Here is a 26,086-nt window from a genome sequence, read left to right as displayed (position 1 = left end):
CTCAATGCCCTTCATATAGTAAATTTTGGAACAGTGAAGTCAAAATTGCTGTTTTTGACATTTATGCAAGTAGATCAAACTGAAGACAGTGGTATAAAATAACCAGAAATATAGAATGTCACATTTCTGACTATTTCTGCACTTATATGCTTTAACATTTTAGAACATAGAAAAATCCATCCCCCAATTTTATGTCATTACCTGTATCAGCTGGCTTCAGTCCAGGAAATTTCCTAAGGCAAAAGGGCCTTTGTTATAGTGGTGTTGGTTAATCAGGTTTATGAGAAGTACTATGTAACAAAGTACTTTTCTGTATACAATATTTGTTGTTTTTTGTTTCTTCTTCCCAGGGGCTAATATTAGTTCACTGGAGCTCTTTACTAGTGAACATGCTACATACAATTTCCCATTAGCAAAAACACTTCTGCTCTAGATCAATTCTTGCTTGTAAAACATGATTTTTGAGGAAGCTATTTTGAATTCAAACAAGTAATTAGTAGGAATAATGGGAATTGGGTATAAATATATTTTCACTCTATAGTACATACTGTAAAAATGGTAGCTCCAGTGAGATTTGAATAGAACACTGATCTGTAATCTTATACCGTTACAAAGGTTGATGTTTAAATCAAAAGCAATATACACTGAATTCTGGTTTACATTAACTTAATACTTACAGAGGTTTACAGCCTGTAACGTTACATGGCCAATGCAATGAATTCAGTATTACAAACATTGTACAGAAAAAAAATATATGAAAAGAAATATGGTGAACTATGTACAACGTCCACCTCTTCTGTGTTCTGTCCATGTGGGGACCTTTTACTGAGCTGTGCAAGTGTTTAAACAGACCAAGGCATGGCAATTCTCCTAGTTTGCATTGTACATTGGGGTTGAAGTGAGCTGGTACACTGTACTGGCACTTGCCTTTTTGTGCTTTGTTAACCAGTGCTTAGCAGCACATCATGGTCTGAGCTTGAAGGGGGCACCTCAGTTATCTGCAATACTGCATATATTTCAACACCAAGGGCCCCTTCCCAACCCCATTCTTTGAAGTATATGTATCTAAGCACTCTTAACAATACAATCCAGATTGAATTAGTATGTATTTTATACTGCTTCACAAGGAGTAAGAATAAACAGACAGAACAGGGAGTACTGCATGTATACAAGGAGGACACTTCATAACCACGTCTTCCTTGCATTTCACCTAACGTTTCTTCATCCATTTCACATCTAAATTTCCATGCAACTCGCCATGCCATTTCTTTTTCCTTTGCAAACTACAGCTACAGCCCGATCAGTTGCATGCAATCACTTGACAGCACTCTCTATGGCATTTTCATCGACCAAAAAAAAAAAAAAAAACGTTATTCTATTTTTCGTTTTTATTTCTATACCGTCACCAAATTTTATTCAAAGCATTTAAGTATGCTTTAAGTTGCTTTAAGGGAAGCTACTTTAAATCGGAGTTGATCAATTTGTATGCCCACCTAATGTGCGAAATTGTATTATTCTGAAACTAGATAGATACATAAACCTTTATTAGCATTTTACAGATGCTCAATAAATAAATAAATATAGTCACACACCAGAAGGAAAAGTAAAAAGAAATAAAACTTCTGACTTGGTAAAAGAAGTCAAAATGAGGCATTATGCACATATACTATATTGCCATTGGTACAACAGATGCCCAAGTAATTTTTCTTGACACACTTCTGCTGAATAAAGTATATATGCATAAAAATACACCAAATCAAAGCTATTTTTCCATTATGCTATTCTGTTCAATTGAAAATGTTTATGTATACAGAAAATATAGCATGTTTGATTATACCTAACAATTACAGAGCAGAAGGCACCAAACTGTCTATGCTTAGGGTTTCAATAAAAATTAACTTAATCATAGAATGTATGATAATTAAAACACAACAAACAAAAATAGTATTCATTATACCCATTTGTGTGGTCTTTGTGATAAGTAGACACCTTGCTGAATGCAATAACTATGCCTGAGAGCAGAGTCACAGCCTTTGATTTCATTATCAAAATGAATATAAATAATATAAAAGCTGCTGGCTTTTACAAATTTACATAATCCCTCTGTAACTGTGCATTTTTCAGAGCCACGTTTCATAAACAATCTGCACAATTTAAACCAACAAAAAAAAAATAAATTCTAAAATAACTGCAATATTAACCTCCCAAGCATTACTCGGGCTGTAAAAGCAGTGCTAAAAGAGTCCTGAGCATCACTCGGGCAACTGTATAGACATGTCTCGCATAAGCATTAGAATCGAGGATTACTTGGGTAGTAAATGTGTCAACAGCAATGGGCCGAGTTTTGCTCGAAGGATATAGGCAAGTCTTGCATAAGCGACAAGCTAGTGCATTACCCAGGCAACAGTGCAGACAAGTCTTCTAGCCTCATAATACGAAAGCAATGCTTGTGTTAATTACACATGTGCAGTGTGCTGTTCATAAGCTGATCAGTCTGGAAAGAAAATCCGCAAGGAATCACACAACTGTTGTCTTAACTATGACGCTGAATACTTTAAGATATACCACATTGCTAATACATGCTAATGTATTTTCATTATTATTATTCATTATTACTCTTTCTACACTTCTGACTTTGTACTTTTAGTGTTTTGAACATTTTACAGTAGAAAGATCAGACTTAATAAATATTTAATTTTTCACACCAAAAAATGCAACCATTTTTCATGAAAAAAATGTAACACTAAGGAGGTTAACAATAGAGTATGCAGTTTACTTCAATATAAATAAATAGGGAGATAATTATATGTTTAAATTCTAAACCATCAGTGAAATGGGATCAAATGTCTCACTGTTTGATGAAACCTACCAGTTGGAGATTCAGTTTCCTGGAAGATTTGGAAAAAATGGGTTAGGTACATAACCATGGCTAGTTTATCAGGATTGTTCTGGCTGGCCATGTCATTGCCTGACATAATTGGGGTGATCCCAAGTTCTTGTTCAGCAATATCAAATGCAGTCTGATTATTTCTGGCAGCGTCGCCCACATCCAAACTGTCAAAGTCACTAAAAGAAAAGAAAGCAATAATATCTGAAAATAGAAACAGAGTACTGAGTAAAAGAAAACTAAATATTTAAAAAGTACAAAATAGGATTTTATACCCCAAGATCAGAGACAGATACTGAAGGTATCTGAAGGTCCAAGCCATTACACAAATTCTAACTTTATTTGGGATTTCATCTACTTACATAAGTTTGGGTTTAAAATGATGAATAAGAGCACAAAGTGCCAATCCACTTTTCCAGGAATTTGTGAAGTCTGTCACTTTCACATTTTTGTAACCAGTAGTGTGTTGCTGACACCATTTCAGAAGCTCCTCATATCCATTTGTTGAATCTGACCAAAGGAGCAGAAGTAAAACTTTCACCCATTAATTCATTCAAATTGTCCAAGGTGGACACTACTCTATGTATGGTTTCTAATCCCCACAACATGTAAAATGAAAACAATATTAATCTCTCAGCCGGTAATTTTAAACTGTGTAAAACAAAATTTCCTGAGCAAATTATACCTGCTCATGAGTAGCTGATTTACCTCTTGCCAAATTGATTCCTATGGCAGTATAACTTGCCTTGAAATTTGATGTTTACACAATTTAAATTGCTCAAATTGGGTCTTTATAATTTTACAACAAATCAAAAATGCATTCCTTATAATCGGAAACTGTGGCACAGTGTGGGGTATAAAATCTACATTATATTATTTTTCTTAAAGCAACCTTAGATATTTCAGTCAAAGTAGTAAGCCATTTAAAAAGCAATGGGCTGATTATAAACCAGCAGTGGTGTCCTAATCAAAATAAAAAAAGCAAAATGCTGAACATATATAAGGAAAGCAAAACTAAATTCACCACACCTTTCGGAATGTTAGTGATCTTGTTCTTCACCTTCCTGTGGTCCTCCACTACATACAGGTGAGAGACCTTTTAAAATTTGCAAGCAAAATTATAAAAAGAAAATAGTAAATACAGGTATCATAAACTAAAATCAAGCATTATTCTGACTGTATGACTCAGTTAAATCGCTTGACACTAATTTTATTTCCTATTTCCTCCAGTAAATGGAAAGTGACCCTTTGAAAGTCTTTTTTTTCCCTAATCTGACCTCCTTAGTTTGCCTTTTTCATTTTGCTTTGAGCAAATTGGTGTGTTCACTTTTGAGACCCACACGGGTGGTACAATGATTACTGCTGCAGTCTTACAGTTTTTCTGATACTGTTTTTTGACTACAAAGACATGCTTGTTAGGTTAAATGAAAAATTAAACTGTCTCAGTGTGAGAGACTGAGGAGGAGTACATGAATTTACCCAGTGAGGATGGACATTTGTCCAGGACTGGTTCTTGCTGATGATTCTAGAACAAGTTCTAGCTCAGTGTCTTTAAAATGTTGGGCTACAGAGTTTTAGTAAATGGACTGATGAATGGATGTCCTAAAATAGTACATGTATCTGGCAAAGGTAAAACATATGGCGGCTGCTAGTTAATACTAATGAGTGAAAAAATATTTGAATACCTGTTTGGTTTTAATAGAATCCAAGTTGATGTTGGGATATCTTGTGGTGGGGTTTATGCTATATTCAGTGATGTTTTTGTGGGTGTTCTCTGGAGTTGTTTGTGAAAGTAATTGGTAGATACTTTCTCTACAAAAAAGACAAATGAAACTGTTAAAAAGACAGTCTGAAATAAATGTATTTTTCTTCCACTTGGGACCTTTTCTAGTGATACGGAAATTGATGAACTATTATAAACAAATTAATTGTTGGCTTAATTTTTTAAAACACCTTTCAGCAATGACTTCCAGAGGAGATGCACCAAGACCCCAGCGACGAACCATCCATCCTGCATCAAAGGCTGCCAAGAATCCCCGTGCTATCCCTGTCCCCAGTGGCCAAAAAGGCTAAAATGAAAATAAACATCATAAAATTTATATTGTTGCATTCTATAGATACAATCTTGAAAAATATGATAGGTTTGGATTATAGATTAAATTACAAATTAAGTTTCAATGTTTTCTGCTCCTTTCATTATTTAATATGCAATTTGCACACAAATATGCAGAGGTGAGCAGTGGCTCACAGCTGAGTGAATCTGCTTTTATCAAAGATCCCATCTACATACATAGAAAGGCTCATTACCATTGGATAGCGGAGTTTCACACCTTTACAACGATGTATAGTTGTCCATGATCAGTCATTTGTAATACATATCATAGGTGTGTGTAAAAGGCAGGAAATTGCTTGAGTGATAGCTCATTTTTACACACTTTTAAATGCACAAAGCTTGAGTAAGACTCCAATCAAAAGTTTGACTCTACTGAAAATTACACCTTTGCTGAAGAACTTGATGATACGAGTTGATTTATAGATGCTGCTTAGTATAAGTTTGAAGTAATGCAGCATGTAGTTTTACAGTTTAAACATCATGGGTTCAATTACCATACCCAGAGGCTGGCTACTGCGTGCTCTCCCTGTATTAGTTTTCTGAACTGTGCTCTTTTAATTTCAGGGTATAATCCCTCCCAATGGGATCAACAACACTGTGTGATTTTTTTTAATTCCCATTTCTAATTGTGCTTGCTTCACTACAATGCAGAAACAAGCACAATTATAAAGAAGAAACAAAAGCAAGCACAATTAAGCAAGATAAAAAAATACTGCACAGTGTTGTCGATTCCATCTGTGGTGGGTAGGGAGAGAGAAAGATTATACCATTAACAAGTCTCATGTGTTTGCGGCCCAAAAGTGGCTGAGAAACACTGGTTTAGGGGTGTGTGTGTGTGTGTGACTAGCTTTAGGGGGGCCCTGTCCAAGACCGTTTCCTGCTCTGTATCCAGGGCTTCCAGCAAAGGTATTGGTATGTGAGGCAACAACTTATGTGAAGTGACGAACCCAGTGGCTTACTGCATAGTTCAGCTCCTTATCCACAAAATCACAATGTCTACCATAACTTTAAGTTTTTCTTATTATTGTTTGGCCTTGTTTTCTATTTTAAGACACTTTTAAAAAGATGTAATGCGATCTTCTTCTTTAAGTATTCTCCAGTAATGTTGGATTGTGGCTCCCTATGAGCCACTTCATTTGTTTCTCTCCATTAAGTTGGTGGAGAAATATTACTGACAAAAAGAAAAGTTTTCCAAAAGGTTCATGTAGGCACAGTAAGATACCATTAGGAGGATATATCCCAATTTTGTATGGCTGGTAGCTTGAAAGTGAATTTTTTTTACAGAACCAATGCACAAAACAGTAACAATTCTAAGCAAACTCTTTATCTTTAATCTGCTAAGTCCACATTCTGCCAGTTAAAGCATAAATAAAAATGTACAAGATATTAATTTTTCTTTATAAAAAAACAAAAGAAAGAAAAAACATTAAGCACTGAGCAACAGTATGTAACATAGAACTGTGGTGGACAAAGAGCACAGTAAGGTGTCATGAACATGCTGCTACCATACCTCAACAAGACAGTCTCCAACCAGCCCAATCAGGAGTCTATGCCCATTTTTCTCTTTCACTAGAGAGGCATTTTCTGCACGGTACATACAAGTAAAGTCAAATACTGCCACATCAGGCTTCTTTGCACTGTTCAGTGCGAACTCTAAGTCAGGTAGCTGGTGATTAGTAGAGAATTGAGCGGCTTCATATGCAAAAACCTTTAGGGCATCAAAATTTACATTTGCAGTTGAGAGTAAAGCATCTGTATCACTTTGATTCTAGGGTTAAAAAAACAAAAAAAAAAAAAACATAAGGTGAGCTAAAAGTGAGTTTGAGCAACATTCAAAATCACACAAGAAGTGCTGCAACAGGCTTTAACAGGCCCTGCCTCTTGACAGCCCCCCAGCCATGACTCTAAGACGACAAGAAAAAACTCCCAAAAAAACCCTTGTAGAGAAAAAAAAATTGGGAAAGGCAGTTCAAAAAGAGACCCCTTTCTAGGTAGGTTGGGTGTGCAGTGGGTGTCAACAAGAGGGGGGGTCAATACAATATAATACACAGATCAGAACAAATCCTCAATACAGTGTAAAAATTTTACAAGTACAGTGTACGACCAGAATTTAACAGTAGATGATATCACATATCAAATCATGATTTGATTTGCTTACATATTAATGATTCAAAACACTGATCAAATCGGAAAGCACAAAGTAAATGAACCCAGTTCCATGAGACAAGTATAGTTCTGAAACGTATGACTGCTTTTTTTCTTGATGGCAGTTTCTAATAATATTCACTGATATCTTCAATGGTAAATACCATTGCAAAGAATTTACATGAATGGTAAAACTTGATTACATAGATTTAATCTTCATATAATTTGCAGATCAGTACAGTAAAGCTGCTTACTCATAGTCATATATTCAGCTAGGTTTTGCAGTCATATTTTAACCTCAAAATAAATCAAGCATTTCAATCACTGTGCCACAGTTCTTATAATGCCTGATTTTATTTATTACAATCAGAAACAATGGCATTGAAAAATATTCAGACCATTTTAAAACACATCCTAAATATTAAATGTTTTTTGCTAAAACCAAACTCTCCAATGTGAAAAGAAATAAGTTGACAGTGCAGTGTTTGTCATCTCTGTATGCTCAAATAAATACAAAATTACAAAAGCCAACCCATCTCACAGTATGCATAGGAATGTAAATACAATAAGAAAACAAATTCCACGACTTTCTAAAAGTATTCTGAAAAGACGAGCATCCATTGTTCGTTTGGGATTCATAACACAAGACTTACTTTGCAGTTACATTTCACTTGAATGCTTGATTTTGCAGTATAAAACATAACACTTCCGGAAAAATTTCAGCTGGTCAGTAATAATCTTTTTGGATCCGCACAAGTCAGTGCATCCAGGGATTAAAGCACTCACAATGAATTAGCAAAGAATTAATGCTTATGGCACATTCACAGTGATTTTTTGCTTATTTTTGGGGGAAAGGTAAGACACACGGGATATACGACTTGAGTGTTGTAGTGGATTATGTAGAGTTATCATGAGAAACCTCTTAATAGCATTCTGAAATCACAAAGTTCTGAAGAAGTAAAAAAAAAAATACAAACTAATAAATATAAAAGCAACTGAAACAACAGAAATTAGATTGAAAAGCCTTTTAAAGGTTAATACTGTGCTTAAACTTTAGGAGACTGCAACATTGTGGAACTGATATGAGAAAAAATGCAATTAGCATATGATAAACTTTTTGCCATGCCTTTGCAATATTTCTTGTACAATATGTACAGACTCTGTAGTCTACAAGAAAAAGGTAAATAAATTAATTGGTTTCGTTCAAATAAAAATAGGATTTTGTGCAGTAATCCAAGTTCAGGAATTTAGACTTTTAAAAATGCACTATTAAAAGCTTGTTAGACTCTTAACAAAAATGTTCCTGCCTTAAATTACATTCTAGCATCTTAGAGCTTGTAACAGTGAATCTTCAACAAACCTTTTTAATAACACCTTTGTTCAGTAGGCTCTTCTTCTTGGCAGTCATGACAAAATAATGAGTGTCATCTTTATAGTACACAATGTTCTCCAGGTCAATACCTGTAAAGAGTAAGAATTCGAGAACAAATAGATTAGACCTTAAGTGAAATAAAGTGATTAATATTTATTAATTTTAAAACTTTACAAGCTGGAATTCTTGCAAGTCATAATTTAGTCATTTGGTATTTAAAAGACAAAGAAAGCCTTTTCACTTCAAAACGGTGCATTAGACATATATAAATGAAAGACCTCTGTGTGTGTGTGTGTGTGTGTGTGTGTATGGAGCAGTCCGCTCTCCTCATGCTCAACCACAGCCAATAGATAGTACATGCATGTACTTTATAAATTTTTTGCCGCTGGCATGAACCTCACGTCCAAGTACGAAATGACATGTGTGGAGCAAAAGTCACCACACAACATCGACGTTGTTCTAATGACACAGATAAAAAGACACAGCATTGAAACAAAGCAATCACCATGGCTCAACAACATCCAAGTGAAATACCTCAGCAGTGGAGGGCAAGGCTTGAAGTTTTCACTAAAAACATTGTCTATTTGGAGGTATTTTTTTGAGCCAAAGATTAATAGAACTCATATGCCAGCAATACAGCTAAGATGTGGTATCACCATTGTCTTCTTACGAAAGCCAGTGCCGCAGCAAGCACAGGTGGGTCCATGTCCTCTGTACTTGGTAATTCTTAAGAGTTAGCGGACACCTCTCCAATTTCACAAATATAGTAAAACTGCTAGGGAGTCTTCAGGTTGCTTTTTGTCCCAAAGACCACACACAGATTGTGATTTCTTTAAAAAGTAATACAAACTAACATTGAGTAAAACTGAACAAAAAAGACAAGACAGAAAAAAAAATTACAAAATTAAAAAAGACATTTTTATGAAAAGACTACAAAACAAATTAGTTTGTTTGAATCTCTATATGTGAAATTAGGAATTTTAAACATGTTATATTGCAATTTACATTTAGTCAGATGCGGCTCCCAGTTCCAGTAGCCCAACAAGGTGGGTCCATATCCTCTGCACTGGGTAATTCTTAAGAGTTAGCCGACGCCTCTCCAAGTTCACAAATATAGTAAAACTGATAAGGAGTCTTCGGGTTGTTTTTTGTCCCGAAGACCACACGGGCTAGTTATCTATGTTTTACCACAAATACATAGTAATACTTTTAAATGTAATTTGACATCCCTGTGTCACAAAAGCAAAGCCCATTAAAATTTTCACAAATAGTAAGCAGTTTTGAGTTCCTTGGTGTTAATATTACAATAGACATTTTGACAGAGTTCCATAATACTTAACAAATATTATATACGATAGACAGATAGATACAGTTTACGTATTTATAGCTAGAAATCCACCCCCCTTCATTTGCTATATATTGCCTTTGATTCCTGTATGTCTAATCATTTTCTTCTGACAATGACACTCAAGCTGCACACAAAGTTATTATCTACAAGTCAACATACCACAGCAAACCATAACACACTATCCCATTTAACCAAGAAGACAATGTGAGTTGTGGTTTTTAAATTCAGCCCTGGTGGACCCCCAAGGCTGCAGGTTTTTTATTTCAACTGACTTCACAATCAAAACATCATTCTAAATTCGAATCGTATTGCTTAGTTGTCTGGCCTATAAGTACTACTGGAAAAAAAGTATATATACAGTATATATTGGTATTATTTACCATAGATTTCAATGCTCATGTTTCTTTTGCCACATTCTCTTTAATGTAATTTTTTCTGTAGAGTTTGTTAATTTAATTGTATCTAAATACTGATGATTAGTAATGAACACAGATGCAAACAGTGAATGCTGAAGGGGAACTATTACAATGCCATTTTCCAAGGACTACTCATTAAGAGACATTTCTTGCAAAAGAGCAGAAACAACACTATAGAAAAAGATTAATTATAAAGAAAATAGAAAGGGAAATTTAAATATTATATTTAAAGTTTTGTTGCTCCTAGTAGACATCAGAAAGCATATGCAAGTTAAACAAAAAGCACTTTACCATATGCCACTAAAACAGGTTAGGAAAAATGTACCTACGTGCTTATAACTTTTCTACATCCAATATGGTTATAAGATAAAATTAGCAAATTTTTAAAGACATTAAGGAATAAAGTAAGATGCTTTAATTGTACTGATATTTGCTATAGAGGACTATAATGCCATATTATAGTCTTCTTTTCAAGACTACACATTACTTGTGCCCAAACTAAATTAAACTGAATGAGCAGATAGTGCCTCATGAGGTGGAGCAAGGAGTATGGACAGTATAAGTAAAAAGAAATTCCAATCATGACTACATGCTGGTGCACTAACAGCTATAAGCATGTTCTTCAAAAGCTTACAGAACAAAACAGACAGAAATGTAATTCTGGTCTCAATGGAAATGTCTACTCTTAAGAGTAAGTAGTCTAACATGGTTTGTTGTTAGTTATTCGAGTACAGCTGCCTATTTTAACTAGCTAAATACCTAGTATTTCTCAATATTAAATGTGACCAGTGCTTGGGTTTTTCATTTCTTTACTCTATACCCACCCCCACCCCCATTTGTGGCAACTAGAAATTGCATCATTATCTCATTTTTTTTCCTTCATCATCTGCACTGTGCCTAATATTTGACATATGTTGATACTGAAAGAATAAAACTGCCAAAGCAAACGTCATGAATTAATTAGGAAGCTACAGATGTTATGGAGAAGCAGTGGACACTCCAGCACAATGTATAGATGTTCACGGAAAGAAATCCAATACACTACATTGCATGCCACACTGAAAAGTAATGAATCATTTGACTGATTTGTTTTTAGTTATTACAAGGGTTGTGCCAAAATGAACAGGCATTGCATTTCAGTGAATTTTCTGTGCCGGATTGCACTTAATTTTAAAACTGATAGATAGTCTTTCATACTTTACAGTTTGCACTGTTTGTCTTTCTTTTGAATGTCATGTATGTTTTTTTCTGACTAAAATGTATGTGTTTTTCAGTAGTGTCTAAGGCAGCACCTCCCATCACCTTTCTGTCTTATGTTACTGCCTAGGGTGTAGGGCCAACATCAAATCCTACAGTGACTCTACATATGTGTTAAGTCCTCTTGTAAATTATTCCAGCTATAGAATGTTTGTCTGTCTGTGCCTACCTCCACTGCTCATTGGCAGCTAGCTTGAAAACTGTTATGTAATTTATACCAGATTTCTTGCAAATAACAGAACAATCTTTACTGCCAAGAAAAGCTGGCTGCTTTAGACTCAGTACGTGGACAAGCTCCACTAACCCAGCTGTCTTATGTGAACGTGTGTGTTCCTGAGACCTTGCACAGCAATAATTAAAGTCAGTACTGAAGGACTGCTCAGTAGTGTTTTTTTGTTGTTTGATTTTTTTTTAATAAAACTGAGAATAAAAAAAAAAAAACTCAGTTGTTTATGTAGCATATGGCAATAAAGGAATATTATGAAAAATATTAAAAATATTTAGGTATGATAATTGTAAACTATTTTTATACCAAAGATGAAAGAAGGCCACAGAGTTGTTTAATGTTAATTTTCTTTTAAGGGCAATAGAAATCTGCATATAAAATTGAATACTGATAATATAATTAAAATCCAAATACTTTAAAACGTAAATATACAATAAATGGCACAGGAATGTATTTAAATATAATGTTATAATTGATTTATACCTAGTGTCTACAGTAATAACATTCAAAATGTAACTCTCAATCCTATTAATTAAATAATTTCGGATCATTACTAGTGTTGATCACTGAATTTTGCTAAAGCGAAAGTAAATAATGCAGGTAAGTAGCATTAATTGTGAATTTCCCCTTGGGATTAATAAAGTATCTATCTAATTGGTTAATTAATGCTAAAGGAAATGAATGCCATTACTTAAAAAAATTTACAACGATGACAAAATGCAACTATTCTTAAAATTCTCAGAACAAATGCAATTACTTAGAGAAGTATGTACTATTCGTGCCAAAATTAAAGATACACCATCAGCATCAACATTTAAATCAATGCTAAAGTCATAGCATACTCTTATTATATCTGCTAGTGAAGCAGCTCACATTGTCTTCTTAATTATTTTTTTGTCTTTATGATTGGTTGTTGCTAAGCTATTCCCATTCTCTGTGTGCTGCTATCTTGACTAAGTTATCCTTCAAGAATTGGCATAAGGACCTCAGATTTAAGGCGTCATCACTAATTATGCACCTAAGCCCTAGTTATATACTAAACACATCATAATTTTTCTACACCTTAATTTATATATACTTTTCTAGTCTTATAAAGAAGTATGTTACATAAATATATTTAGCTGAAGGAGCACTTTTTTTCTTTCAAGTGCATTGATGTGGAACTTGAGGCCACTGTTTCTTTCACCCTTTTAACAACCATCACTAAGGTTTTTGTCCTGGTCCTTTCAAAAAGAATTAAAGTACTGTCCACCATTATTTCATATTTCCATGCATAGTTAAAGGTGGAAAGTCACACTGAATCCAAAACACAAGTTCAATGCAATATATTCTTATCAATATCTGAATATTCTTTCTGTCACTGATTGCAGAATAGACAACTTTATGTGGAATTTGAACACATGTCATGTGCCTGAATTAAGATTTATTACAATATACTACCAAGGCCTCAGAACTGAACAATGCCCTCTGTTATCCTAATGGTACTCTTGCCCCAACAACCTTCTGCCAATCACACCTCAAAAATGTATTCAATATCATGTAAAATTGTATTTAAATAATTGATATACAATTATAAGCTGCACCCCTCATACTGCTTTATTGAACTAATAAAATGTAAAAAAATCGGTTTAGGTGTGACATACTTAAGTGTAATAATATTCAACCAAACACTGTACTGCAGAATGTCTAGGGAGAACTATGCATCCAGTAGGCCAAAAGCACTACTCTGAAATACAGTAAATGGAAATTAAATTAGTAAGCTCAAGACCTGTCTCTTTGTGCAGATTTTGAAAGAATTTTTGGTTGTAGATCTTGGCAACACCACTGATCTCTGAGACCTTGGCCTCGGCTGCTGTGTGCCTATTGATGAAGTTTGCAGTGATTCCAATTGCCAGTTTTCCTCGCATTTCCTTCCTCCTGAACCCTGTATCAAAAAAGGGAAGATCTGAATTAGTATAAGAACCAGTGCCAAAAGATTAGATAAAAAAATAACATTATCACCAAAATGAACGCTGTGGAAGAGAATGCAACTTTTCACATCTGGCCAACAAACTTAAAGAAGATGCCACTCTGTTACAAACAACCAATTAGTAATTAAACCAGTTTACACTAAATTCTTCTCTTCATCAGAATGGTTAAAAACACAGCATTTTCCAGTGAAATACCATGAGGCCATAGGTGGAGCATGCAAAATCCACAACAGTGACAAGACTAAATTTCAACCAGGATACCCAAAGTTCTGATGCAGCAGCGGTACCCATTATATCACTTTAAATCTTTATATACATTCATCAATTACTGACCATGCCTAAGCCACTTCAGGGTTGCCTAGGTCTGCTCATGTACATTCTTGAATCCCTAAATCCCTGGAGCCTGCAATGCAAAACCCCAACTGCAAAACATTTTTCTTGAACTCTTCCAGTAAAAACGGAAAATTTTTGAGAAAATGTAGCCATTAACGTGTCTAATGTTTGCTTTTCTCTTTTTTCGTTCATTTAACTTTTCATCACAAGTATTAGAACATCATTGTTACAGAGATTCTGGTGGTAGAATTTGTTTCAAAATATACAATAAGATACAAAGACATGTATGTGTCCATCTACAGTATCTTTCGCATCCTGCTACATCTAATCTCATGGATACTAGATTTTGAAGCCTATTGTAGAGCAAAAGGCAAAAGACAGGATGCAGCCTTGCAAAGAACACAAACAGTGATATTAAACATTTGTAAAAATATCTTACTTCCTATATGCTGCCATTGTGGCTTATTAATGACATATGACAATTTACTCCAATCATGTGTAGTAATAAGTATCTAACATTCTAAGTCACTATAATCCATCACCAAGTATAATTTCCAATTTAATATTACTCACATCTCCCTGAATTATTTCTAAAACATTTCTTTAAATAAACTCTGTTAATAGTTGTATCCTAGTAGATAACTGATAGATAAGTGCAATCACAACCCAACACTCTATAAGCTACTAAATTTCTCTCTATTATAAAAAAAAAAAAATCCTGGAGAGAAACAGTAGGTCGCCGAGACATGATCTTCATGTTAAGATCACGGAAGGCACTTAAAAGACGCACGAGACTAGTTGAGATTGGCCACAAGGCGTCTCGCGGGGACCTTAAACATGAGACTTTGTGCCAAAACATTGACCCAGGACCATCTGGCAAGGACATAGAACATGAGATTCTTGCAAGACACACCCTACTTACAAATAAATAAGAGCAAGGGCAGCCAACAACAAACTCAGTCGTGTTTTGGCTTTAAGCACACACAGATCCAGGGCTCTCAGTGCATATAAAGCGTATAAAGGCAATACATTTTAAATGAAAAGTAGATGACTAAGCAAAGAAGAAAGCAGCGTGGAGAAAAGATACCCAAAAGCATTGGAGAGACAAAAAAGAAAAAGAATAATCTAGGTGCAAATTCAGAAAATAAGGAAAGTAATTATCAGTCTGGAATAAGTGGAATTGAAAAAAAAAAGCACGTCCAATTGGAACGTTGGTGCTATGAACATGCAGACCAAGTTAGAGATTATGAAAGCAATGGAATTCGAAAGGCTCAAAAAAAAAAAAAAGTTGGTGTGATACACATGTAGACAAAGTTAAAGATATGAAAGTAGGAAAATTAGAAAGTATAAAAAAAAAAAGTAAAGATCGCAGGAGTGCAAACAAACGGAAATTATTACTTGAAAAAGGGAAAATAATCACCACGAGCTAGGTGTTATTAAAAAAAAAAAAAGCAAGGTCAGAAATAAAAGAGTAGAAAACAAAGTAAACCGTCATAAAAAGGTTAAAAAACAAGGGGGCCAAACACATGCAGAGCAAGATACAGAATATGAAAGCAGAAAAAAATGACATCGCATTAACGAAAAAGAAAGAGAAATTATTACTCGGAGAAATAACGAAAAGGTAAATAGAAGATATGTCAGAAATATGTATATATTGTAAGGCTTTGAACTTTAAGTCAAGAGAATTTCAAAAACAGATATTACCTCACATGCATTTATTGGTTACTTTGCAAAAAAAATTATTAACAGCTGATGATGTACATTGTTTTGTCTGTGCTGAAATTCCAAACAGAGAAAGCTATCCAGAATTATGGTACAAAGTCATTAAACATGTCTTACGGAGTTCATTCAAAAGATTCAGAACGTTGGGACTCCAAATATTGTTTTTACAGAAGTTCTGAAACAAAAGTGAAACTAATGAAATAGCAACAATTCAAAGAAAAAAAATCTTAAAAGTGTGTATCCGGAAAAACAAAAACAAGGGTTGGCGAGCGAAGCCCCCTAGTTTTGTAAAGAGTAAATCTGGTTAGCTTTTGTGCTGGTAATTTACAACAAAGTTGGCTTGGCCCATTTTTGTTGATCCTTCAGTGGCATGTAAGGCCTTCTTTTTACTAAAAGTACAGATGCGACAGTGGACACTTCAGTTGCTGAGCTTACTCTACAGCTCTAGCATTAGCTAACCTTTACACAGCTTTCTTTCTGAATTATAACCACAAATTTTAATCAAGAATAAGCTTATAGCTCTGCAGACTTTAATAGGCAGAGAGGAGCCTGGAAGGACATTCATATCAAATTGAATTCTAGAATCCATACCACATCCACTTCAGAACAGGTCATCCAGCTTAAGTGAAGTATGTTTGGGCCCAGCCAGTACTTGGATGAGAAACCACCCCCAAATATGATCAGGCACTGATCTGTGAAGTTGTAGAGGACATGGCAACACGCACAGCAGAGGAAGACAACATAAAAGGACATGCAAGGAAAGTTCTTTACCTAATCCTGAGGCACACAGTATTGAATAAATAAGACTGACATGTTAAAAGTGTTTCATATGCGCCAAGACTAGATTAGAACTCTTTTAAGTAAACACCCAGCCAAAACTTGAATTATCAGTTTTAATTTTTGCTGTTTAATAAGCTCTGAGAAAAAAAAAAAAAAAAACTGCATTAGGTAATCATCTAGCTTTTACATGCTTTAAGCTGAACTGGAAACAAAGGTGCCCTGGGTCACAGAAGAATATATACTCTCTCCCACAGCAGTGCATTAGAACAAGAAGACCATTCAGGATTAACATCACTTAGAGATCTGTACATAGACAACGCCATTGCATCCTACAAACAATTACACTCCAAATTTAACTTTCCAGCAACACATTTCTTTCACTACCTTTAAATTAGAAACTTTGTTAAACAGAACCTACCCAATTTTCCTCACCTCCCACCTACCTATATGCCGGAAAAAATACTGATCAGTCTTGAGGACTCAAATAGCATTTCCGTAATATATAAAACAATTTTACAGTCCCACCCTTTCAAAGATCCAAGAGTACAGTGGGAAAAGGATCTCTCACTCAATATCTCAGAAAAGGAGTGGAAAGTAGCAATGCACAGAAATCACTCCAGCTCCATATGCACAAAACATTATTATGAATTACATACATTAATATGAATTATTCAAATCAAAATTATATAATCGAGCGCATCTCACTCATTTAAAATTGTCCAAAATGTTTCCAGGGCAAGATCCAACCTGCGAACGCTGCAATCAATTTCCGCCTCACTGGGCCACATGTTTTGATCCTGCACCACATGAACATCATTTTGGACCAAAATCTTTAAATGCCTTTCAGACAGCCTTGGTGTCACAATCGCTCCTAATCCACTAACAGCTATCTTTGGTGTACTTCCAGATGGGTTTAAAGTGGAGAAGGAGAAGCAAACTGTAATTGCCTTTACTACACTATAGTAGTAACACATAGACTTATCTTGCTCAACTGGAAGAATCCTAACTCTCCTATTCTAAGTCAGTGGGTAACTGATGTTATATACTATTTGAAATTGGGGAGAAAATTAAATACTCACTTAGAGGATCTGTACAAAACTTTATAAAAACCAGGCAGGATCTAATCAATAACATTTTAGAATAAGCATTTAAATTGAGGAAACAGTTTCTCTCCACTCCATTTATGCGTATTCATTTATTAATTTATCTATTTTAAAAAAAAAAGTAATCTATTTACTTATTTTTACAGCCTTAAAGTTTTACTCTGCTGGTCTAGCTCCCTTTCTCAGGGGTGGGGGTTGATTTGTTTTGAACCTTTTTTTTTTGTAAAACCAGGGTTATTTATTTGTTTGGAATGTTATTTGATTTTAAAAAAATCAAAAAAAAAAACAACAAGACTATGACATCATGCTTAAAAAGTTCCAAAAGACAAACGTTAGATATAGAATCTTGTAATATCATGAAATTCTACTGAGCTTGAACTACCCAAAAAAAGAACGAAAAAAAAAAAAAAAAATTTGGTGTGAGAAAGAAAAAAAGACTTACAACATTATTAGCTTGCATTTCTTTATGAGGAAAGACTGACATTTGATACTATCAGAAGACCCTGTGAAGATTGTAAGATCTTTTTAGACTATAAGAATGTTTAAATTGATTCTAAGTGTGTAGAAATAGAAGGGTGTATTCCTTAAGAATGCAAATGACTGTTTGTTTAATGGTTTAGGACATTTCAGTATGTCATAACTTAAGAGTTAACTTTAACTATGTATAACCTCAGAATGAACTGCTAGGGTTTTTTTCTTTTCTAGGATATAAAAGAGAGAACGGGTTTACTTTAGGTATTCTGCTAAAACCCAAATCAGTCGACTGAGTTGGAAAGAGGCAGTCTCACATTTTTTCTACTCACCAAGAATTAAGAATAAAAGAAATTATTTTTACTTTAATTGGGTTTAAGTTCTTCCGTTGTTTCGACTTCAGCTCACAGTTTTGGCCAACGTGGGGCAGAGACGCGACTCCTTGAGCGGATCGCCCAGAGGACTGGTAAAGGACCGACACCGGCGGGTCGGGAGGACCAGATCCGGAAAAAGTTAGGACTGGCCTGCCTCGGGCGACTCCTGCATGGGGAATCCTTGACCTCCTCTGATTCTTCCTGAATGTCGAGTAAACTGGGAACTTCCAGGCGGGAGGAAAAATTCTTGGTGAGTAGACCGAAGGAGTCCGACCGGGGAAAAGAAACCAGGCAGTGAGTGGACCGGAATGTATAGATAAGCTCGGAAATAAAACAGTGTAAAGATTATGAATGTTAAGGACATGAGTTAGTACACTCCTAGGAAATGAAGAAGAAGTCTCTTAGAGGCTTAAAAGTAAAATAAAGGAAGGGAGTGGGAAGAATAGATAAATAACTGAACATTTCGTGATCGGGAAAAAGCACTGTTGGAGGGCGAGACTCTTTGCTCTAACGGTCTGGTTATATTCTGAACTCAACGGGTCACTCAGGAAATGATCACCTAAACAGTGGTAACCAGCGGCCTTCGGGTGAAACTGTCAGTCCGCTAATCAGGTTGATCATCCGGTGGACCGGAGAACAGGAGGGACCGGGAGTGAAGCGACAATTGAGGCTGGGTTTAGCAAAAAGAGTGCGGAAAACTCACTGACCATGGGGAAAACTAATAGCAAACCGGTTAAAACTCCTTTGGGAAACAGAAAGCATGAATCAACGTACTCATCTGTGACTGAATAAAACTAATTGATTGAACTATTCCTGTCTTCCTCGGGTGTTACTTCCACTGTTTATTTGGCACCCGAACAGTTCCACTCGTGTTGGAGAACCCGAGTGAAGGTGCTAATTGCAGACAGGAATAAGATCGGTGACCGCTGAGTACAATTGCTTTACCGTCCGGGAGAGGTACTGGGACGTAACGATTAGAGCGCCTCTTGGAATGAGACGGAGTCTTAAGGAGACTTATAATTAGAAGGGAGAGGTGGAAATTTAATAAAAAGGGAAAGTACCTCCCGGTCGGGAAGTCGCTAAAGAAAGAGATTGAAAAAACAAGGTGTGAATGAGGAGCCTCTGTTCAGATTATTGTTTTCGAAACATACCAAGGAAAAAAACGGCTTTCCAAGACGCTACATAGAACAGAAAACAGGGTTAGATTTAAAAAAAAAAAAATTTGTAAATGGTGGAATGAACAGAGCAGGGGCAGGTGGCCAGTAGAAGGCTCTGGTGATATGAGTGAACTACAGGAAGTTAGGTAGATTGTATATAGAAAAGCACGAGGGTGCTCTAGTCGAGAAAATGGAAATGTTTTAATAGATGGGAATTGATAATTAAAGATAGAGCCCTGAAAGCGATGCAGAAGTGCAATGAGGGACTGCAAAGCCAAATGAAACTTATAGCAGAAAAGAAAAGTTGTTCTTGATAATGCAAGAACTGTCCCAAAAGTCCGGATAAAAATGGAAGAATAAATAAATAAAAATATATGAAAAAGAAGAACAGATTATACCTTGATTTAGTGACAGCATGTGTTTAAACTCCCTTTGAGGACAATAGTCCATCACCACCCCTTGGGCAGCTGGAGGAATTAATGAGGGAGAGGAAGAAGATGGTCCCGATGATTTTTTTAAAATGAACAGTTTCAGCCAGAGAGGGATGAAGAAGCGGGAAAAGGGATGCCTAATATGACCTGATTCTGACTCCTCAGGATAAAAAAACATGAATATGAAAGGATGGAATTTCAAGCACCATTAATACAAGTGCCCTTTCCGCAATATAATGTACAACAGCCTGACTCAGATTAAAACTGTCCCACCTTCATGGTGCAACGAAACTGGGACCTGCAAGAATTAAAAGAGATGGTGCAGGAATTGCTGAACCAGTTCATGACAATGAAGAAACAATTAGATGACATATATAAGCCAAATGCTGCAGAATGGATTCAGGTCCTTAGAAGGAAAGCTCATTTCAGGCTGAAATGATGTGAGAGTGCAATGGACAGAGACTCTGGGACGACAGCGGGTTGATAGTGGCCAGTTCAGTGTTCAGTGGACAGTTATGAGCACAAATAAAAGCAAAATATATCAGCCCTCTAATGCCCAGTGAACTTTGACAAGACTTGATGGTCCGCCTGTGCCTTTGCATTTCAGTTACAAATAAGGGAGTGAAGGTTGCATCAGAACAGCACACCGCCATTGCACTGACCACCACCATTACATGCTTGTATGCTTCCTTGATTGTTCATGTTTGTCTCAAAAACAGCAAAATCTCTGCTGTCCTGGGTTCCTCTTGGATTACAGTATTCAAAATCATTTTACTGTATTGCATGATTTTTGGACTGTATTATGATGAAGTCTGACTCTTGGACTTTTCAGCTGCTGTTTTCAGAAAAAGAGACTGCCTAACGAACTGTTATATCTCAGCAAAACTGGCTGGAGCAGTATTACTCTTTTACAACAATCGCTTTTCTTCTAGTGGTTTTACCACATATCCTCATTGCTAAATCCTCTCGTTTTCAGTGGCATAATGTGAGACAATTGGTAATAGCATGTCCAGAAGGGAGGATTGGGAGTATGAGGGACCTAACATTTAGTTCACCCAGATAGATCTGTTAAGAAAATAACAGTAGAAGTAGTTGTACCTGTAACCCGATCCGTTCTGTCATTTATCTTTCACTTCTCCACCTAAACCCATGCTGTTTCCCCTAAAATTTTTAAATTAGATTTGCTCCACTCATCTCTCTGGGTACAAGGGAAATAATATTTTGTCTGAATAGCTCATTCTGAACCCTTGGTCATTTTCCCAAAATCATCCTTCCGTTTACATTGTGTACAATATCTTATTTCGTTTAAGGCTGGGACTGGTATTACAATTGTTTATGCTGATTTAGTTAAGCGGGGTGCCATTATTCTGATCCAATATTCTCCTATTCTTCCAGTTAAAAAGCATATGATTTATGACGATTCATTCAGGACCTCCATGGAGTCAATGCTGCTATACACCCTAGGACTCCTATAGTCTCAAACCTTCCACTATTCTCTGTACTGTCCCGCTACTGCTATGTGGTTTTTCTGTTACTGATCTTGTGAATGCTTTCTTTTCAGTTACTGTACACCTTGAGTCTCAGTTCTGGTTCGCATTCACTTTTAAAGGGAAGCGTTGGACCTGAACTGTGATTCCGCAGGGATATACAGAGGCTCTGTGTGTGCGCGTGTGGGGGTGTGTGCATGTGTGTGTGTGTGTGCGCGCGTGTTCGTGTGTTTATGGACAAGAATTTGAAAAGATAAAAAGTTGAGAGGTTATTGGCCAAAGGGGGGTGGTGTCCTGGTGTAATATGTAGATGAGTTGCTTTTATGTTCTGAGGCTCAGGAATAATGCAAAGAAGACACAAAGGCTTTGTTGGTCTTCCTAGCGAAATCGGGCACAAAGTGTTCCGGAAAAAGTTGCAACGGGTTGAAAGAAAAATGAAATACCTGAGTCATGATTTGACTTCAGGGGAATGTGCACAGTCTTCAAGACGGCAAGTTATGTCTGTTCTTGGAAGTTATGATATTGATATTGCCGGCAATGGGTTAAAAAGATTTTTTTTTGGAAAGCACAGCCACTCCAAGAATTAGCGACCTCTTCTAATTTGGTTTTGACTGAAAAATTTCATGGACGGAGAAGGCTGAGAAGGCTTTAACTGATATAAACTAAATTTTATGTCTGCGCTGCGTTAAGAGTTCCGGACTACGGTAGTCTCGTCCTTTCACTCTGTTTGTGGACGAGAAAGGGGGGTGTATGACTGCAGTATTAACTCAACAACAAGAAAATAGACAATGACCGGTCACATACTATTCTAAAAAAAAAAAATTATTAACAAATAAAACTGGATCCAGTGTCTGCTACAATCCCAGCCTGTTTGAAAGCAGCTGATGCAATAACAGAGGCCATATTAGCATGGTCAGATGTTCTTCTCATGAGTTTATTAACTGTTAAGGTACCCCATGCTCTACATTCCATCTTAGTACAGACAAAAACATCTCATTTGACAGGTGCGCTTGCGGTAGTGAAGTGTCAAGCTCACACAGGGAAGACGAATCCAGTAAGTGAGGGAAAATGCAAGCAGACATGTGGGCAAAGAAAGCCGCCTGGGACCCTACTTCACCACTAACTTCTTTATTTCTATAACAGAAGGAGGAACAAGAGTCACACGAGGATGCAGTATTATCTCTACGAACTGTAGCAACAGAAAAGGAGATAAAGACGTTGCAGAAAGAGGGATCAGATAAAGCTCTGAAAGGAATTTAGATCCATCCATTAACTAAACAAACCTTTCCTCCAAAAAGCTTCTTTTCCAGGAATGGCAAATTCTCAGATGGCCTGGATCATGCAGGAAAAGACACTATGACTCAGGATGTCGAGTGGCATTGGGAAACCACAGGGTTCTCTACATATGCCAAAGGTTTAATGTAGGTAAAGTCTTGCAGGTCTCCGAGCTTCCCTGAAGGAAGTCCACGAACAAGTTAACAAGGCTTGGCGGACCGGTCCCCCACCAATGAAGTTCCAGATCCCCCTTGGAACCCGGATACTGGTCAGAGACACCCGAAGGAAACATTGGCATCAACCTCGCTGGAGGGGACCATTCCAGGTGCTATTATCTACATCTCAAGCTGTTAAAGTCGAAGGATTTCCTGCCTGGATCGTCTCAACTTGCAAAGAATGGCATTCTTAGTTCTATTATTAATAACTTTTTCTGTCCCCTTGAACATGGGACAACAAACTTATGGGGACCTTCCCACACTAACTTTCCAAGTAGGGAAGACCACCTCACTCCAGATTGACTTTTGTACTGTTGCTCCTTGTGGAACCGGCAGCCATGAACAATGGACTAGGGCTGAAAAATGTGTGTGTGATTACTGTCTCCACTCATTATGGCAGTAATTGTGAAAAATGGCAGTGGGTATTTGCAAATACAGGTACCTATGACTGGGGTTATCAGCCCTGGAAGGCTCAGCAACATGATCTCAAGACAAGGTTCTCTATCATTAAAGGACATACTAGCAGAACGTGTTCACATAATAATTGTAAACCGTTAATTATCACTTTAAGAGATCCGTCACCCTATGATGGGGGTATTTACATATTAGGGGTAGATGTCTCTGGAAAAGATCCTCTTGGGAAATTCATTATTCGAGTCACAGCACCAACACCCAATTCTGTCACCCCTACCTCCTTAACCTTCCCTACCACTGTCCTTCCTGATGACTCTCCATCGCACCCTGTACAGTATTTATGACCTGGCAAAATCGGATAGCACTTGATATGCTTTTAGCTGAGAAAGGCGTGTATGTGCCATGTTTGGGGACAATTGCTGTACCTTCATCCCTAATAACACTGCTCCTGATGGCTCAGTATCTTGTGCACTTGCTGGTCTTACTGCCCTTTCTGTAGAACTTGCAGAAAATTCTGGTATCTCCAATCCCATTGATGAACTAATTGAACTGTGGTTCGGAATTTTGGCTGGATGGTGTAAAACTATTTTCACCACTGTCCTCATTTCCCTTGCAATCATGGTTATTTTGGTTGCTGCCTCATCCCTTGTATTCGTGGCCTTCTTCAGAGGCTTATTGACACCTCTCTCACAAAAGCCTATTTTCTTCATGCTGACAATTCCCAAAACCCTGATTACAACCCTTTGCTTTCAGAACTTTCTCCCTCTTCTGAATATGATGATATTGGGTCTGTTCATCCTCATGTGCACATTTTTTGTGCAAAAGGGGGGAACTGAGAAAGAAAAAAAGACTTACAACATTATTAGCTTGCATTTCTTTATGAGGAAAGACTGACCTTTGATACTATCAGAAGACCCTGTGAAGATTGTAAGATCTTTTTAGACTATAAGAATGTTTACATTGATTCTAAGTGTGTAGAAATAGAAGGGTGTATTCCTTAAGAATGCAAATGACTGTTTGTTTAATGGTTTAGGACATTTCAGTATGTCATAACTTAAGAGTTAACTTTTAACTATGTATAACCTCAGAATGAACTGCTAGGGTTTTTTTTCTTTTCTAGGATATAAAAGAGAGAACGGGTTTACTTTAGGTATTCTGCTAAAACCCAAATCAGTCGACTGAGTTGGAAAGAGGCAGTCTCACATTTTTTCTACTCACCAAGAATTAAGAATAAAAGAAATTATTTTTACTTTAATTGGGTTTAAGTTCTTCCGTTGTTTACGACTTCAGCGCTCACAGGTGTAAAATATATAAGCAACTGGAATATTTCTCCTTTTCTTGTGTATGTCAATCAATTGGTTAGTCTATCTTGATACAAGTCTACTGGCTACAAACCTGCAATCAAGACAGAAAGGAAGGAAAATACAGATGGAGCCTTAACTGTTAATTTCTTATTAACTACTGACACGACAAAAAGTGAACACAATAATTCACTGACTGATTAACAATCAATTTAATTTCTCTTCCCTAGAGTAACAATACTTTTCTCCTGTTGCTTTTTGACATTTAACAATCAATATTTAAAACTATTTACATATTTTAAATAAATACAAAAAAAAAAAAAAAAACTTATTTCAGTTTCAAACCATATTCTCTTTTCTAAACCTTTTTACAAGATTAGTTATAGCATTTTACTGAACCTCATTTTCAATATAAAAATATGTTTGAGGTTTTTTAATAGATCACAATAATCCTTAATACCCCCTTCAGTCAAAAGATAATACAACTTTACAAAGTAAAAGAAACAAATTATCTGTATTTTCACCTTCAGGAACAAATTTTCCACCTCCAGCAGAGATAAAAACATCAAAGCTATACTGTCCAACTGGGTGAGACTCTGGATGTACATGTGCCTTCCAACCTATAGGAAGAACAAGGGAACAACTCAATTTCTTTTTTTGGTTTTACTTTCATTTACCATTGTATAATAAGGCAGTCTCCTGCATCTGTTTTAAATTTGTAAAATACAGGGATAACAGTGTAGTATATTGGTACTAAAGTTAAGGGCACTGCTTCAGAAGATATGGACATCTGATTTGATTACTAGATTGATGTGGCTTTTGTGTGTTATTTGCAGATTAGATTATTTGTAAAATAAGAGACATTTGTTAACATAAAATTAATAAAATAACAGGTTTTTCATTTCAAAGAAACTGATGATAGAGATGCACAATTAACTTGATTCATCTTATTATATGCTGTGGTTTTCTGTCTCAATCCTAGAAAACACATGTGGCTGCAGGTTTAAGGTTTTTGGTCCAACCATTTTCACAATCAATGAACCATTTTACCTATTACTTAATTCATAATATCTAATTTGGGAGGGGTGGGGGGTTTTGGATAGGCACAAGTCGCAGGGGGGATTCTTCAAAATCTATACATGACAATGTCTTTTCCTTGTTTTGTTGCCTTACCATTTGTTTTTGACATCAATAAAAAATTATTAAAAAAATGTACCTAATATAATCAGCTAGTCTTTTATTTCTTCTTCTCGTAGTCTGTTTTTAAGACATTTACATATTTTTATTTT

General features: G+C 36.1%; 1 protein-coding gene across 4 annotated transcripts in view; it reads right to left on the bottom strand.

The window, feature by feature from the left end:
- The window catches only part of LOC120525937 (F-actin-monooxygenase mical1-like), a 115,581-nt gene that overhangs the window by 46,841 nt on the left and 42,654 nt on the right, over positions 1–26,086 (bottom strand). For 2 of the 4 annotated variants that reach the window (XM_039748643.1, XM_039748644.1), the window contains 9 exons: positions 25,322–25,417; positions 13,533–13,688; positions 8,506–8,606; positions 6,511–6,768; positions 4,841–4,956; positions 4,573–4,699; positions 3,917–3,983; positions 3,250–3,397; positions 2,870–3,066 (listed from right to left, as the gene is read on the bottom strand). In XM_039748643.1, coding sequence (XP_039604577.1) covers positions 2,870–3,066; positions 3,250–3,397; positions 3,917–3,983; positions 4,573–4,699; positions 4,841–4,956; positions 6,511–6,768; positions 8,506–8,606; positions 13,533–13,688; positions 25,322–25,417 — 1,266 coding nt within the window. Of the gene's footprint in view, positions 1–201; positions 234–2,869; positions 3,067–3,249; positions 3,398–3,916; positions 3,984–4,572; positions 4,700–4,840; positions 4,957–6,510; positions 6,769–8,505; positions 8,607–13,532; positions 13,689–24,746; positions 24,766–25,321; positions 25,418–26,086 lie in introns of those variants that run through there. The other 2 variants (XM_039748647.1, XM_039748645.1) reach the window with 2 other exon arrangements.

Source organism: Polypterus senegalus, chromosome 3, assembly GCF_016835505.1.
Source record: "Polypterus senegalus isolate Bchr_013 chromosome 3, ASM1683550v1, whole genome shotgun sequence".
Lineage (NCBI taxonomy): Eukaryota > Metazoa > Chordata > Cladistia > Polypteriformes > Polypteridae > Polypterus > Polypterus senegalus.
Note: the sequence above shows the minus strand (reverse complement) of the source record. Positions and strands in the feature narration are given on the sequence as shown.